The sequence below is a fragment of the Rissa tridactyla genome, chromosome 1 (assembly GCF_028500815.1).
Source record: "Rissa tridactyla isolate bRisTri1 chromosome 1, bRisTri1.patW.cur.20221130, whole genome shotgun sequence".
NCBI classification, from domain to species: domain Eukaryota; kingdom Metazoa; phylum Chordata; class Aves; order Charadriiformes; family Laridae; genus Rissa; species Rissa tridactyla.
This window is the reverse complement of record NC_071466.1, coordinates 163920458-163936510: the sequence shown is the minus strand read 5'-3', so window position 1 is coordinate 163936510 and position 16053 is coordinate 163920458. Positions and strand designations below refer to the sequence as shown.

Below are 16053 nucleotides of genomic sequence, written 5' to 3'. Positions count from 1 at the left end.
TGTAAATTCAGTATGTTGTCTTCCCCCGGAAAAACAATTTCTGTGGTGAGATGTGGCAATTTCAAGAAAGCTAACCAGTTGCAAGGAAAGTGATGACAGTGAGGCTTACAATAGAGAGGACTATTATGGAGTCCCAGAAGCAAGTTACGATTAAACCCATGCAAAACCTATTCTGGCCCTGTGCTTTCTGGACATCTGCTGGCTTAGCTCATAAGCAAAGAAAATCAAGACTCAAAAGTGTTCACAACATCAAACTCTCAGAGTAAGTAAGGGGGAATATATCAGTGATGTTTGTATTTATAAATTTTGATGAGTGACCATCCCGCCCTGTCTCAGATCTTCAGAGATGTTCCTGAACTGAGCAGACTAAGATCATACGGTCTGCCAGAAAATGTGTTTGATCTGTTGGTCAGTGCAAGAAGGACATTACAGCTAGGCTGAGCTACAGCCCGCTATTAGTCACCATTTAAGGACTAACCATCTAACCTAAAATTCACTTTCTGAGCTCAGACCAAAGCAAGCAAGTAGAAAACTGCACTTCTTTCTTCTCATCCTTCAGTTCTGGCTCCCTTCTCTTCCTTTGTCTCAGTGTTTCCCTGCTTTGCTCATTCCCCTCCCTCCTAGGCTGCTAGGTGCATCAGCACCATGTGAAAGGCATGGGATTGCCCTTACCAAAAAACAGAGAGGTGATGCCAGATTTCCTGCGCTGGGTCCTGCGCCGCACAATCTGAGGCAGAGGGGAGAGAGAGAACAAAACGCACAGATTAGGACAGATTTCAGAAATAAAATAAAGCAATCCTCCATACAGGTCAGGTCGGGGCAAGGGGTCCTGACAGCTACCACTGGAAGGGGCAGGCAAGTGAACTGGCAATTTTAGACAGGAGTTGTTCTGGTTCTAACACAATGAATCAGCTCTACTGCTTGATACGCTCCATATGCAATGGGTTATTTATAGCTCAATTATCACGAAAGCATAATTGGAGTTCAAGAACCAACCACGATTTGAGTGAATAATTTTAGTTCTAATTCTGCTTGTTGCCAAAAGCAGTTCTACACGTAATTATATATAAATTTCTAAGTGGATGCCTATTACCTTTTAGTATTGCAGGAGCGTCTTGCGATTAGCACGCAGACGAGCATCAAGAATTTATCTTCCACGCAGACTTGACAAACAGGAGCTACTACATCTGCAACTGCAGACTGTAGTCCAAGATTGAACACAGGTGCATTTTTTATTCAGCTTCTCAAAGGCTGCTGCTGTTTTCTGACTGTACCTTCCAGAGTTATTTTAGTGTATCAGTTTCTTACTAATGGATTAACTCCAGTTCCTACTCTGCATGCTGCAAACAAATTCTGCTGAAAGCATATGGTGTTTCTTCTAGTTTCCATTAATAAAATGCACCACTTTCCATCATAAGTCTCATTAATGATAATTACAATCAATGTCAATATCCTTTTCACCTGCAATTTGTCAACTAGGACAGATCTGGCAGCATTTCATTGGTACAGACCTCCCCCTCACTTCCCAATACCTTTTCTCCACTGGATGACACAGTCATCCTGGAGCCAAAATCCTCTCAGACAGGAGGATCTCTTGCTCACAAACAGCAATTGGGAGGAAACACATAAAGGAATGCCAAAAACTGAGCTGCAGAGGCAGATGGAACTCTGTGCACTCACTTTGGATAAATTGTTGACAGTGGTGCTGGAGTTGAGCAGCTGCCCTTGGTCAGCAATGAGGTAGGCCAAGTGTTTGCGACGCTGGGTCTCCACCGCCACATCTGTCAGCGAGCCAGCCACGCGCATAGCCTCCCGCAGCAACACATCTGCATCTTCAATCTGGCTTGGGATGTCCGAGAGCGTGTTGAAGATTGAGGCAGAGTTCTCGGACTGGATTAGCTCATCCTCCTGCAAGGATGCAATCGTTTTGCCACACAGAACAGCGAGCATGGCTGCTACGCTCTTGGGGCTGCTAGATGCAATTTTACATTAAGTGTACAGCCTGGGCCAGAAACAATGCAGATACGAGATAATTCCATAAAAATTTCAGTAGGAGGAGTTCAAGCTACCTATGAGAGAGGAACAGCATCTTTTACTACTCTCTGCAGTGAGATCTGACCCCAAAATTCAAGCTGGCATGTTTATGAATTACACCATCCATCGTTGAAATGAAGTCAAATCAGCAAGGAAAGACTAAACAGAAGCTATTCTGCACCCACTGCCAAGACTGGGCACAGCAGGGATCTTGCTGGGGACAAGGGAATGGAAGCTGCTCGGTCCCTCACACTACAGAGCGCCTACCATGTCAAACTGCCCCACCTTCCCCGTACTCACAGCAGGCTCACCCTTGCCCTTCCCACAGCAAGCTGAACCACAAAATTATTTTTTGCATAAAAAGGAAAAGATCGGGTGGTTCAATGTAAGACAGCCAAACCAAATGTAGTCAGGACAATGGTAATCTCTTGGAGCATCCAACAGTGCCATCAAAAGCTCCCCAAATGACCCCAATCTTGGCTTTATATATCTGCTCAGAGATGGTGCAAAACCAGGAAGTATCTTGGTTTAGGTAAACTGGACCCTCGGGTTGGGATCTAGACCGAATAAAGGGGGGCAGCTGATGGGGTTTAATTATGAGGGAACAAATGAGGTAGGCAGGGGAAACAGCAGTCCCTGAATCCTGTGAAATGCCTTGCAAGTTCTTCACAGCCCCCAGTTCCGAGGATGGCAGGAGGTCGTCTTCCAGAGCACATTCCCAAACCACACACAGGAAGCGAATACAAAACTCTCTTGCCCCTAAAACTCAGAATTAAACACTGAAGTACAACAAAGGACAAAGAGGAGGTGGGAATTACCTTCATACTGAGCATGCCCAAAGTGAGCTGGAACAGCACCAGAGACCCCTGGTAGAAGAAGAGGTCCCAAATACGTAGCAGCAGCTTGATGTGGACAACACTAGCGAAAGAGGTGAGGAACCAGTGCAAGGTAATCAAGGAGAGCTCTGCAAATAAAGATACAGAAAAGAAATATGACAAGGGAAGTCAGCCAGCTAGTGAAGATGGACTCTCCTAAGTGCTTTCCTCCCAGCCCAAAGATGACCATGCACTGCCTTCATGGCCAGGAGGTTTGCTCCTAGCCCTGCTGCTCTCCCTTTGCGAAACAAGAACAATAATTTTTGTCTGCATGTCACCCTGGCAAGAAAAGCTATGGTTTCTGGGGCACACTTTTACCAATGTCGTGCTCCTGGAGCAGCTTGTCCAAGCGGGGCAAGTACTGCACGATGAGCTGTCGCAGGACACGCTGGTCAGTTTGCACGCCCATCAGGGTGGTGCTGAAGTAGGAGGCAGGAACCAGTTCCTCTATGATAGCACACATCATCCAGAAGGCATCTTCCTCCTCCAAGAAGAGCAGCAGAGAGGCAGCCACCTAGGATTTTGAAGGAAGAAGAACTGCATGTCCTAAGAGGAGCAAAACTCTTTCCCCACTTCCTCAGATGGAGAGATGGACCAGTATCTAGGTGACCAACATCTTCCTTCCTCTGCAGCAGCTCTCCTGCAGTCTCCCACTGAAGTGATTTCTCCTCAGTGTAATGCCTGTCCCTCCCCAACAGATGGACTGAATTCTTCCACATTTTTGGACACGTGGTGCTACTCTGTTCTCCCTTCCCTAGGACAAACATTCCATGTGGAAGGGATTTCCCTTCAGCTCATCTGGAGGCCATAGCATCTGGCAGCACTGCCTCAAAACACTTGCCCCAGCATAGCCACCACAGACGAAATGATCCCTATCATAAAGCCACTCTGAAAGCAGGTTACCATGCCGGTGCCTTGGCAATATCCAATCTCTGGGTACAGCCAGGCAAGTCCCCGTAGTATCCTGCGTAGCCGTGGCACCCCGATACTGTTCATGTTGGAGAAGCAGGCGTTGCTGGGCATCGTGCGGAGCAAGTCCTTTTCAATCTGTGAGACAGCCATAAGCAAGAACAGGGTCAGCTAGCAGCCTCTGAACAATTGCCTTCTGCTCTCTGCACTTCCCCATGGCCTCTTGCCTCAGGGGACTCTGCTCCTCACACTCATGCGTAAGTTGTTAGGCACCAAAGAAGATGACCCAAGCACCTTGGGTCAGTTTAACAGCCTTCACTGACATGTCAGAAAAAGCCAGTGCAGACGGTGATGTGGTGTCTCCCAAGAAATACTTGCCTAAACTCAGCCCCCAGCTTCACCACTGAGAATAGCAGGCATACTGGTTGGGAATTTCATCTGCTTTGATTTCAAGCAAGGCTTCCCAACAAACCTACCCCATCAAGAAACGAACAATCTGGCTACCTCTGTGACAGGGGACTTGGAGGTGAAGAGCCCACAGATCTCCCTTGGGCAGTGTTGTTCTTCCTTCCAATCGTCTTGCTGGTGTTCAGAGACTTTGCATTTGAAAGAACAAAGAGAGTCCCTGGAAGCAGCTGCCACTACCTCAACAGAGGTGCATCTGTCAGCCTTTCACCCTTCACTTCCCTCAATGAATATCAGGATGTTTGCCAGGATGCAGCACTGTTTTCTAGCCTGCAGGTACCATGCGTCCAATCACTTCCCTGCTTTCCTAGAAAGGAGGGTAGCTGCATAGTTGCTATTCCAACAAAAGGAGAAATATGCCCAACAGGATCAAGCTTTACCAGGATTCAACCACACATCCTCTCAACTGTCCCTGCTGCAGATGTTAGGTAGGCACCCCTCGCTCCTCACGCAGCAAATCTTGCCCTTTCTCCTCACTCCCTTATGCCCAGTCAGCACTAGGCAGTATCTCCTACCTGTTTGGCAGCAATGGTTTCATCATTAGAGCTGTTTTTCACGATATCCCGATATGACATCTCTGAATTCCTCTTCTTCTGCAAGGCCCCCGACAGGCGCATCCACAGCTGGGAGGAAAGGGTGAATAGAGTTAGGAAGCATCACTAAAACAGCCAGAGAACGCCATAATCTGGCACCCTCTGAACCAAGAGAAAGTAGTCTCGCTCCACTGTCTCTTAGACCAGGCAGGAGAGCCTGCCCAGAACAGGCAGCACTCTTACCTGTGGCCTCATGCTGTGCGGGATGCCAGCTAGCACCAGGGAGCGCAGCTTGTCTGAATGTGGTAGGGTGACCTCAATTTTGTCCCAGGTGAGGTCGCCCACGTCATGGTTGTGTGTGAATTCCAGATGAGCCTGCCACTTGAGCCTCTGCTGCGGCTCCTCCGTCAGTGGGACCCCCAGAAGCTTGCTGGAGTTTGGCTCAGCACCATCTGCCTCAGCAAAGGGAGGAGAATGAAACGCAGACAAGTGAGAGAGGGGACAGCAAAGGGAACAAACACAGGGCAGGGTGGGGAGTAGGAAGACCATCTGAAGAAAGCATATTAAAAACATTCACATCTTCCAGCCAGAGCAAAGCTTGGTTTCTAACTGTCTTATCCATGCAGCGGATTTTATGGTCATAAGCAAAAGGGACTGGGGCCTTGAGAACTACGAAGCTGTCAGCAGGCTTCTAGTCTCTACTTACTCATGATTTAGAGCAGAGCGTGGCTGGAATTAAACAAGACCCTGGCAGCAGTCATCCTGCTGGGTTTTGTAAGGATCTGTAAAGGCTGACAAAAGCATAGCAAGCCTCAGAAGTGGCAACCAGAAGCTATATGCTCATGTAAGTACTGAGGTGCAAAATGTTAACTTTGGGGGTATTTAATCAACAAAAACGCTTTAATAAAGACACTTCCAAATTCTCAATGAGAAAGCACCTTAACCTGAGGCTGGCTTTCTAAAACAGATACTTTAGCACAAGTACAGGTTTGACGTAAGGCCCTCTGTCCTTCATCATATAACACATCTCAACGATGCAGTCCAAATCTTTCTGCTGATTTTATAATGCACAGGTCTATCAAATGTTCTGGCTGAAGGAAATCACTGTGTCCTGTCCTCATCTCCTGGACGTTGCTTCAATGACTCCTCTATGACTCAAGGTGCCTCAGGGTACACATGCAAACAACTTCTGCCCTTGCACCACATGGCCTGAGCCCTAAAAACGTCCTCTCAGAGCACATACAGCAATTCCTATGTCCCCCACTCCTTTCCCTTCCTCTTTGCAAAGGCAGCCAGCTGCTGTAGCTCAACGCCCAGCTGCAATAGCTCTCCACACCTCCTTCTATTTGGTTGCCTGCCTCTGTATCTTGCAGGAAAACCAGGATGTGGGTTCTGCCCCTAGAATTTGCCCTACACTTTGCCGAGCTACTGGGATGGGTAGAACTCATACTGCTGCCACTGACCTTGGCCACGAGTTTTTCATCAGACAGCACATGTCACTGTGCCTGCTATCAGCGCTTACAGTGCTACTGAATGTGACGGAGACCACACTGTGAACTGGGAAAGTCGCCCTTCCCCAGCACGCAACTGCTAATGGAAATGGTAACTTCCTCTTGACTTTTCTCTCTCTCACCCGTGGCACAAGTATAAGGGGATGGAAATAACTTTGCTGCACAGTCTATGCTCCAGCCTCCCATAAGGCCAGCACGTCTAATGCACTTGATTACAATGGTAGGATACAGAAAGATGACAAAGGTGGGTAGACAAAAGCTAGCACAGAATGGTTGCAAAATCACACTGCCATACTCGAAGCATGGGAAGGGCTGGACACAGAACACAATGGAAGGGGGAGGGATGGGACTGGCTTTACCTTCCTTATCAACTCGGAAACCGAATTCATCATAGCGGAACTCTGGCTGCTCGATGGATTCTTCTTTCTGGGAGATGTGAGGAAGAACAGACACTTTCACCAGTTTAGCACTGAACAACTGAACAGACAATGTGGATATTGCTCCATCCCACTACTGTGTGCACTGTGCCCTCTGAGCAACTAGACTCCTTGCCCTTTTACTTTCAATGCCTCCCACCACAATTCCCAGGTGGGCAGATCTTGCATGTGATTCCCATTTTGACTTCTCCATGGAAGTTGTGAAGCCCTGCCTTCACACCTGCACAGATTTTCCCAGCAATCCTTCTCCCAGCAGGGCTTGAGCACAGCATCATATCAAGATCAGAACTTCCCACCTGGAGGGGCACACAGCCCTCCTCACAGAATCCACGCACATCAGCTAAAGTGGTCTCTACTGGCTGCATCTCCAACATACAGCCGTCCTCTGTTACCTCTGCACACATGCTGCAAATTCAGCCCCCTGCATTGCTCCATCTCCTGCTTGTTGCTTTCAGATTTCTCTGAAAGACAGCAGGCAAAACTGGGATTTGCACCTATGTAGCAAACCTGAATTATAAGCCAAAGGAAATTAAGGTCCATGACCCAAATCTCAACTTTCCTCATCTGTGCTCATGGTTGGCAACTGGGGTGTACACATTGGAGGTTGCAATGGGCTTTTTTTAAAGGAGTGCATGCCCTTACAGATACCTCCCCTTTCCTGCAAGCCCACCCGCCCTTCCTGTGGGGTCTTGCAAGCATTGCACCCAGGCAGCACCCAAGAAACATCTTCTAGCATAGCTCCACAGTAAGTTTCAACCTGCTTCACTGGGCTCAGCTGCCTTCAAGCAAACACTGTGGGTAAGTTACAAAATTCCATGGCTGCTTCCTTCCTCCCTGCTCCCCCTACCTGGTGACAAGTCTTGAGGCTAGTATTTCCTGCCATGCACAAGCCATCCAGAGTAGCTTGATGGTGACAGAGACTCCCTTGAGGGTGTCAACATTTTTACAGTGGAGCAATAGTTGCAAAACGGCAGGGCAATAATTCACAGAAGTTACTTTGTGCTCTGCAAGATCCTCTTGCAAGAGCCAGCATGCAGCCGCAAAACACATGAAGTTTAAGTTGCAAACGAGCATCCACAACCAAACCACTGGAGGAAGAGTGCATCTCTTCCTCCTTTGCCCTGTGGCTTTCAGAGACCACCAGAAATCACCAGGGTCCCTTTACTTCCGTGCAGAGCCAGAGAACACCCCCTCCCTGCCCCACGCCATACCTGTGTGTATTTTGCCAGGATCTCCTGAGGCCAAATGCTGGGAGTGAGTGCTGAGAAGGGACCCCCAGCAGAGGGAGTGTGATGGCCTAAACAGAAAGAGATCAACATATAGCAGTGAAAACCTGGAAGATTCCCTTAGAAGCACACTCGATACAGACTGTTCCAGCAAGAGAAGGACACTCTCAACAGTTTACCACTACTCTAGACATTCAGACAGCTCCCACTTCACCAAGAAAGCAAGTAATTTCAGATGTTTTTTTTTCCTTATCATCAAGAAAAAAAAGCAGAAAGGCAAAACGGAGTTCCCTCTAAGAAAGAAATGTACAGGGAAGAGAAAGAGTTCCGTGGCATCATGTGATCTTTCTTCTGCTTAGAAAAGCTGTGTGGTCAGTGCCAAACCAGATGAACTACTACCAAAAAATTATTATGGAGAAGTAAATGCCTCCTACGGAGGCATTGACCCCAGCATCAGCAGCACTCCAGCATTCCCCAAAACTTTGTCACCCAGGCACCAAAATTGAAAATCAGAGCCCTCAGCAAGATGCTCAATTGCTTCCTTTCCTCCAGAAGAGCTGGGATATTGTCAGATCACGTATAGAGAGCTGCAGCAATGACAGCATGCCTATCATCTTGGCTGTGTTCAAGATAAGCACCTTTCCAGTCTCGGTAGTGTCCTACTGAACAGCTTCCCTTGGAATAAAAGCAGACATCAAGTTCTGCAAATGAAGCAGATAAGCACGTCCCAGGTCTTCCACTGTGCCCATCACCAGGAAAAAGGTTTACTTGGCTTTGAAGTATAGTATCCCGCAGGGTTATATGCCCTGAAATAAAGGCCGTAGCTGTTTAGGAAGGTTTAGACAAAAATACAGGGTGGGTGAGTGGGCCACTGTAAGAAGCAGGCAACCTAGTTTCAATAAAGCTTATATTTCAGTAGTCCACAGATGAACTCCAGTAATTCTTCAGCCTTCTGCCTGCCCTAGAGCTACCATTGTACAGCAAAAATCTCTCAGCTTTGCCTCCACTTTGGGGCAAATCTTGAGAGAATAGAACCAAGCAAATCTTATGAAAAACAGGGAAGGCAGACTACATTTCAACCTCCTCCTTCCTCTGTGTTCAATGGCTGAAGCAGCTTCTGCAGGCTTCAGCACAGGGTAAAAGAAGGAACTGAGTCCACTCTGAGTGAAAAGGCAGCTGGGTCACAAAGAGTGGGGTCATTTCCTCTTCCCCAATTTGACCAAACAGTATGTGAATGTAAAGAATGGCTCTTGGAACAAGTAACTTTATTTTACTAAGTTGTAGCTGAAGAAAGAACAAGCAACCAAACAAGAAGATACTGTGCCCATTTTTGTCTGCTCACCTGACATTGCGCTAGGGAAGGCTGAGTAGCAGAGGCTGCCAGCAGGTCCAGAAATGCTGTTCTCAGAGATGGGAGGTCACTATCCTGTTATAAAAAGGAAAAAAATATAACCAAATTAGTGACGAGAGAATTCAATTAGCATCTAAGAACACAATGGGGACAGACACAATGGGGACAGACCCTCACACACAACTTCCCCAGGAAAATGAAATCCCTTAGTATGTAAATTCCCCATAGGAAAATTAAATTCCAGAGACTGGAATTTCCTCTTTGTTTCATACCTACCCATCAGCTAGAAAGAGCACACTGACATTTACCAAATCCCTTGAGACAGTAACAGCATAGCTGATAGAAAAAAATGTCAAAAATCAAGTCAACTTTCATTGCCTTTTCCATCGCATGTTGTGAGTCCCTCATTTAATTACAGATACTATATGGAGAGTCCCATATTTAACTATGAATACTAAAAAAACACCTTGTACATCATCATTCTCTGAATATACTGCCCATGGAGAAGGGACTAGAGTGGTGAAAAGTGTACAGGGGGGTATCATTAGAAGCAATAAGCCTGAAAGATTTTAGGGGTAGCATCACAGAAGCAAAGTGTATTAGGCTGTGCAATACAGCTCCCTGAAGGGAGCTGGGAAAGCTTCTGACAAGGATTTTTTGTGATGAACTGGACTAGGATATGGACAACACGCAAACTAGTACCTCTGCAATGAGCCAGGCTACTCTAAACTGAATCTGGTGACAGAGCTCAGATGATGAAACAGCCTGCATAGCTCCTCTCCTTACTTTCCCAATACCAGTTCACAGCAGATTTTTATAGGGCTTTTCCAGGACAACAACATAATAGTTCAGTAATCAGAGAGAAATATTTTGGACTTTAAGATCAACCTTGTAACTGTACGTGGGAGACAGCAAGAGCCATCTCTACCAAGCAGATAATGCCAGTGCTGGGATGTATCAGTCACTCGCACTTATTTGGGAAAGAACCTGACAGAAACTAACATTTGTACATCTGGAATGGGTTTTCCAGCTTCCCCTTTTCAGTAAAGCTACTTGACTGGAAACTGCTAAAAGGAGGAACCCCAGGGATTTATCCAGCAGTCCCTGTCCAAGTTGTTTACAGTGCTCAATAGTACAAGGTTATATTGCCTTTGCATCTCAGTGAGCTTTTCATTGAGCACTTGCAGCCTGGAAGTGGCTTGATACAGCACTCCAAGATAAGCAGCTGTAAAACACTGCAAAAGCATAAAAAGCATCTGTGTCTGAGAACACAAACGATAAGGCTTCTGCCTCCCAGATTTAAACAGTTCTCTGCATGAGAAAAGCTGGCACAGATGAACAGACACCAACCCTCAGGGCAAAAAGAAAAAAAACAACACACAAAACCAATAAACAAAAAAAGTTCAGCTTTTGTTTCCGAGAAGGAGCAACCACACAATGGCCAGTCACTTACCCACGAGTTCTTCAAATGCTCTTCTGTCCTTCCCACCACTCTAGCCCCACTTGTTCTCTTAGCACCACCTTTTCCCTCAGCAGCTGAAGGTGTTATACCAAGAATTACAAAATGGGCAGCTGCACACTCATTTTACATGGGAACACACACAGCACGCACACCACGCAGGTAAATTTGCTGACAATACTGACTCCCCTTTCAACATCACTGTGAATGTATTTTGATGCCTTTTTTCAGGCTTATCACTGCCCTGTGATCACAGCCTGTTCATGACCCTGCAATATGTCCTTCTCCCCTGTCTTCTCTCAGCCCAGCGAACCCTGTTTCCAGTGTCTTTTATCAGGAATGCAGTCGCTGTTTCAGCCATGTGGCATGTCTGCCATGCTTCTCGTTACCTGTGCCCTGAACCCGTGCTCGGTACCTCAAGCCCGTGATTAGGGATCCCCCTCAGTTATTATTAACCTTCATCCCATGCACAACCACTGCTGAACCAACCTGCTGCAGAGGAGCCAGGCCAGTGTGTTAGGCACATAGGTGAGAAAACACCCCATAACAAGGGAATTAACCACGGTGCTCAGGAAGCAGGGCAGGAGAATGCTGAGGCCAAAAGTCCCTCCTCATACAGATGCAGCAGAGGGGAACACCTTCCCTTGTCCACGTCACTGCACGGTGGCCTCCACCTTGCTGGAGATCACTCCCCTGCCTGCTGCCTGCCCTCCCATCCCTGACGTTAGAGCACTGAACTTGGTGGGCAGGTTTTTCCTGCCTCTGGTTCCTATAGAAACCTTCCTGCAAGCACCCGTCTGGGACCTGGCCCACAGAGAAGCTCACCTTGCTGCTGGCACCCCATGCGGAAGGGCAGGGTGCGGAGTGTGAATCACACCAAGAGTCGGCTCCTGCTGTGGCACAAGGAGGTGGTGCGCCAGGGACTGTGCCAGGTGTCTCCAAAAGAAGGTGCCAAGGCCACTATGTCAGCCCTACAGGTCTCCACCATCCTGCTTTCTGCCCCCTTCCCACTCTACCTCCAGTAAAGCATCACAGGAACTGGGAGGAAGGTTCCCTGATGCAGCCAGGCACCACCCAGTGCAAGCCAGGAGGAGGAAGATGGTATCTGGCAGATGGGATTGAGATAGTAAATTCTTTTTTTTGACTGAGGGATATAAACCTAAAGCATCTTTCCAACTCTCCTAGCCAGGAGACAGCAAGTAACAAAAGGGGCTCCCAAGAAGCCTGTGAAATTCCATGCACAAAATCACTACAGCTAACTTAGCTGTGTTATTTGAGCAGTACACACTTTTGAAAACGAGGAACAGTAAGGGTTACAAAGGAAAAAACACATTAGATCCAAGAAATATTACTGGCACTTCCAAACCCTCAGAAATCTAAAATTAAAATCAGTTTTTACCCATGCATTAAGACGCATCTCCCATGTTTAAGGGCAATTTAAGTTTCCTACCCAAAGCAATTTTGGTCACGCAACAGGTGACCAAAGTCTTTCACGCTTTTGAAAAGTGTGAAAAGTATTTTTTGTTAAAATTAAAATATTATCTGTTATTTGCAGCTTTACTTTTTTGAGTTCAGGCTCTAAAACAAACCACACCACCATTGATTCCAGCCTGCTAGAAGACAGCTACAATGACAGCGTGTGTACCTGAAAAAGATGGCTGCAAGGGAAGCACACAGTCAGCATCAGGTACAGCTATTTGAAGCACTTCAGCTGCAACACCTTTGTCGGAGTTGCAAATACACGTGGTGCAGGATTATATCCAATTAGTTTCTTCCCAGTGTAGGTGTCCTTTTGAAATCGATGTTTGCAAAGGAGACCTAAAAATTCACTTCCACTTGGCAATATGAAGCCTCCTCTGGACACACCTGCTCTTCCACACAGCTGTGATATGAGAGATTTCAATTACCTGGCTTCTTGCAAACACCAGATAACAATCTCCTGCTGCCTATGTTGTACTTGCTTGGCCTCTTTTGCCATGTGATCTCCACTTAAGCCTGCTGTGGTAGCTGCTGGATGTGCTAGACATGAAATTGCGCTGTCAGGAGCCTTTCAGTAGGATCTTTCTTTTGGGACAGAAACACCTTCCCAGGAACGTTCTTCCTCTGCTGATTTTAGCAACAACAAAATAAGAATCCACCAAAAAGCCACCAAAAAAGCAATATACCTCTAGCAGACAGACTCTGCGGAAGACAAACATTTTACAAAGCAATGTGGTTGTATGCTGAAAACATGACAACATGTAATTACGCAGGAGCCGTCAGTGAACGTCGTCAGAAGGACCAGAACAAGCATAACAATCATTCTTTTTAGAATGACTTTCTTCCACTGTCATAGGAACAGCATATGCAACACTGCATGTGTTAAATCCCACTACCATCGTGTCCTGGTTTGAAGTAATACAGAACCAACTTTCTGTTCGGTAATTTTATTTCTTAGCTAGGCCTCTTCTAACGCTCTGCAATTAACAGCATGTTGGGTCAAAAGCGGTTCGCTCAGAGCGATAAGACAGTTTGTGCCAAGGAGTGGTATGCAGAGAGGCTCTTGCTTATACTTATTGCTGTAACAACCAAGGTCAGCTAATTTCATTATTTGCACCATTGGAGGGTCAGAAGGGGAAAAGCGTAGAGGGGTCCCACCTGCAGGGAGGAGCAGACAGGACAGGTGACCCAAAAATTGACCAACAGGGATGTTCTATCCCATCTGCCCCATGCTCAGTATAAAAGCTGAGGGATCAATGGGTCAGCTCTCTTCCTTCAATGGCTGACGTCTGAGGAAGACCCTGCCTGTTCATCTGCCTTTGATCCCGATCCGTGCGCTCCTGACTCCAGCTGTGGAATCCAGTTCCCACCCGTCACTGAGTCCAGTCTGGGACTTCCCCAGTGCCTGCTGGTGACGTCATCCTAGGAGCTTAATACGGTTTTGTGTATACTGTTATCTATTTTCATTATTTCCCTTTTTATTTTATTATTAATATTTCATTAAAGTAGTTTAGTTTCTTCTAAACTCATAAATCTCTTTCTCTCTCCTCCTCCCCTCTGTGTACGAGAGGTTGCGGGGGGAGCATCTGTTGCCAGTCATTGGCCAATTTGGCCAAAACCACAACACACCTCTGGACTGTCAGCTCGTTTCCACTGCTCTCTATTCCTGTCCTTTATTGAAAAATAAAAATGGTTTGGAAAAGGGAAAAGCAATTGCAAAGCCACAGTACTCATCCAGAGGCCACACGGTTAGGTGTGGTTCTAGAAGCCTCTTCCAGCTCAGCTTTTAAAATCCCATGCAGATTGCACCTAAATTAACATTTAGACCAACTCTTCCTCTTGCAGAAATCAGACAAAAATCAGACCCTACACTGAATCAGGCAGTTCATTTCTGTCCTCTCACACCTGGAAAACTTCATTTTCCTAATTAAAATTCTGACTTGCCCAAGAGGAGCTCTCAGCTGGAAGCCCTTTGCCTTCCCTTCCCCCACTGGTTTCTCCTTCAGGTCAGGCAAAGGCATGTCCCGGAGCTGCAAATGCCATTAGTCCCACGAGTCAATATTTGCTTTGCAGGTATACAGTCAGAAGAAAACTCCAGCTTCACAAACAAGTACAGCCACACACCTGACCAAGGGGCAGACAAGATGCAAGTAATTTCTGTCCCTCGCACCCTGACACCCTGCCTTTCTAAGTGATGCAGAATCCCACGCACACACCGACACGCACCTACTCCTGGTTACGGAGTCAATAACGGTGTTGGTCATTCCAAGAACTATCCGTTTAAGGCTTACAAACCACAACCAGCCTCACCCTGCTTTGTGTGTTGCGCAGCACACTACAAACGCAGGAGGGAGGTGATGAGGTGGTAGCTTTCATGATCATTTTCTACCACATGACTTGGAATAAAAAGTTGGGGGACTTTAGCTGCCCTCAGGCAATTTCTCGTAGCAAAGCAAATGAACCAGAGATAAAATAAAAGCCTACGGGTAGGCCTAGGAAGGGGGACGTGAGACTTGGGAAGCAGCAAAGGTGCTTATACCTTATAGCAGCCTTCCAGTACCTAAAGGGGGCCTACAGGAGAGATGGGGAGGGACCCTTTATCAGGGAGCGTAGCAACAGGACGAGGGGGAACGGCTTTAAATTGAAAAAGGGGTGTTAGATTCGATATTAGGAAGAAATTCTTTACTGCGAGAGTGGTGAGACACTGGAACAGGTTGCCCAGAGAAGCTGTGGACACTTCATCCCTGGAAGTGTCCAAGGCCAGGCTGGATGGGGCTTTGAGCATCCTGGTCCAGTGGGAGGTGTCCCTGCCCATGGCAGGGGGGCTGGAACTAGACCATCTTTAAGGTCCCTTCTAACCCGAACCACTCTATGATTCTATGAAGGCTGTGACAGCCTTCCAGAGCCAGGTGGGCAGGCACAAAGGACAAGCTGCTGACAGTGTTATGTGGCTGACTGCAGAGGCATCACTCAGGACTCCAGTGCTGACCAGTCACCAACTGGGATCACATACCAGTGCCTCCTCCCAACTGTCCCAGGGCTTTGATAGAGCAACACGTAACAGAGACAACAAAAAGTAAACCGGAACTCTGTGTCTCCTGCCATAAAGCACCTTGTAGGCTGCTGGCCACGTTGGAAATGTAATTTTGTGCAGAAATGTAACTAAAAGGTGCTTCCATGCAACAGATCTGCTCCCTGCACTGACTGGTGTCCAGCAAGTCTGCCTGCTGTAATGATGGAGAGCCCCAGTGCAGTCGAAGGTACTGAGACATTTCCAGTTTACACAAAAGGAACAGAACAAGTCACTTCCAGTTTCACATCCTTTTCATCTCCATTTTTTAAAGTATGTGAAGAAGCAGAATCCTGGTTCCTACAACTTACACATTGGACAGACAGACCACAGCTAAACTTCCTGACTGAAGTTCAACAAGTCAAGTTTGCCTCTGAAAAAACCTCTACAGAACACCTGCTTAAGTAGAATGTAGATATCCTATATATCAAGATGTATTTTCTTTTCAGAGCAGAACTGCTTTTTATTTATCTCGGTCCAAAGCAGACAGCTGATCTTTTATGAAGGAAGAGGATGAAGCTCTTACTTCTAAAATCTGGAGATAACAAAGGCTTCCCCCATGCGGCTCATGACAAAAAAAACCCACAACTAAACCAGAACCAAACTTACATGTGGCTCTGCTGATTCCCTGTGTTGCTAGCACAAGCTATCACACTTTTAGCCCTGGAAAGAACAGGGTGTCTATCTTTACACAGCAGAGACTC

General features: G+C 46.9%; 1 protein-coding gene across 2 annotated transcripts in view; it reads right to left on the bottom strand.

Moving 5' to 3' along the window:
* SGSM3 (small G protein signaling modulator 3) overlaps positions 1–16053 on the bottom strand; it is a 32351-nt gene that overhangs the window by 11731 nt on the left and 4567 nt on the right. For both annotated transcript variants that reach the window (XM_054219722.1, XM_054219731.1), the window contains exons 2-11: positions 9333–9416; positions 7976–8061; positions 6687–6753; positions 5060–5268; positions 4799–4906; positions 3813–3956; positions 3228–3423; positions 2853–2998; positions 1681–1908; positions 673–727 (exon numbers count right to left, since the gene is read on the bottom strand). In XM_054219722.1, the coding sequence (XP_054075697.1) occupies positions 673–727; positions 1681–1908; positions 2853–2998; positions 3228–3423; positions 3813–3956; positions 4799–4906; positions 5060–5268; positions 6687–6753; positions 7976–8061; positions 9333–9339 (1246 nt within the window). In that variant the 5' untranslated portion in view covers positions 9340–9416. The remainder of the gene's footprint in view (positions 1–672; positions 728–1680; positions 1909–2852; positions 2999–3227; positions 3424–3812; positions 3957–4798; positions 4907–5059; positions 5269–6686; positions 6754–7975; positions 8062–9332; positions 9417–16053) is intronic.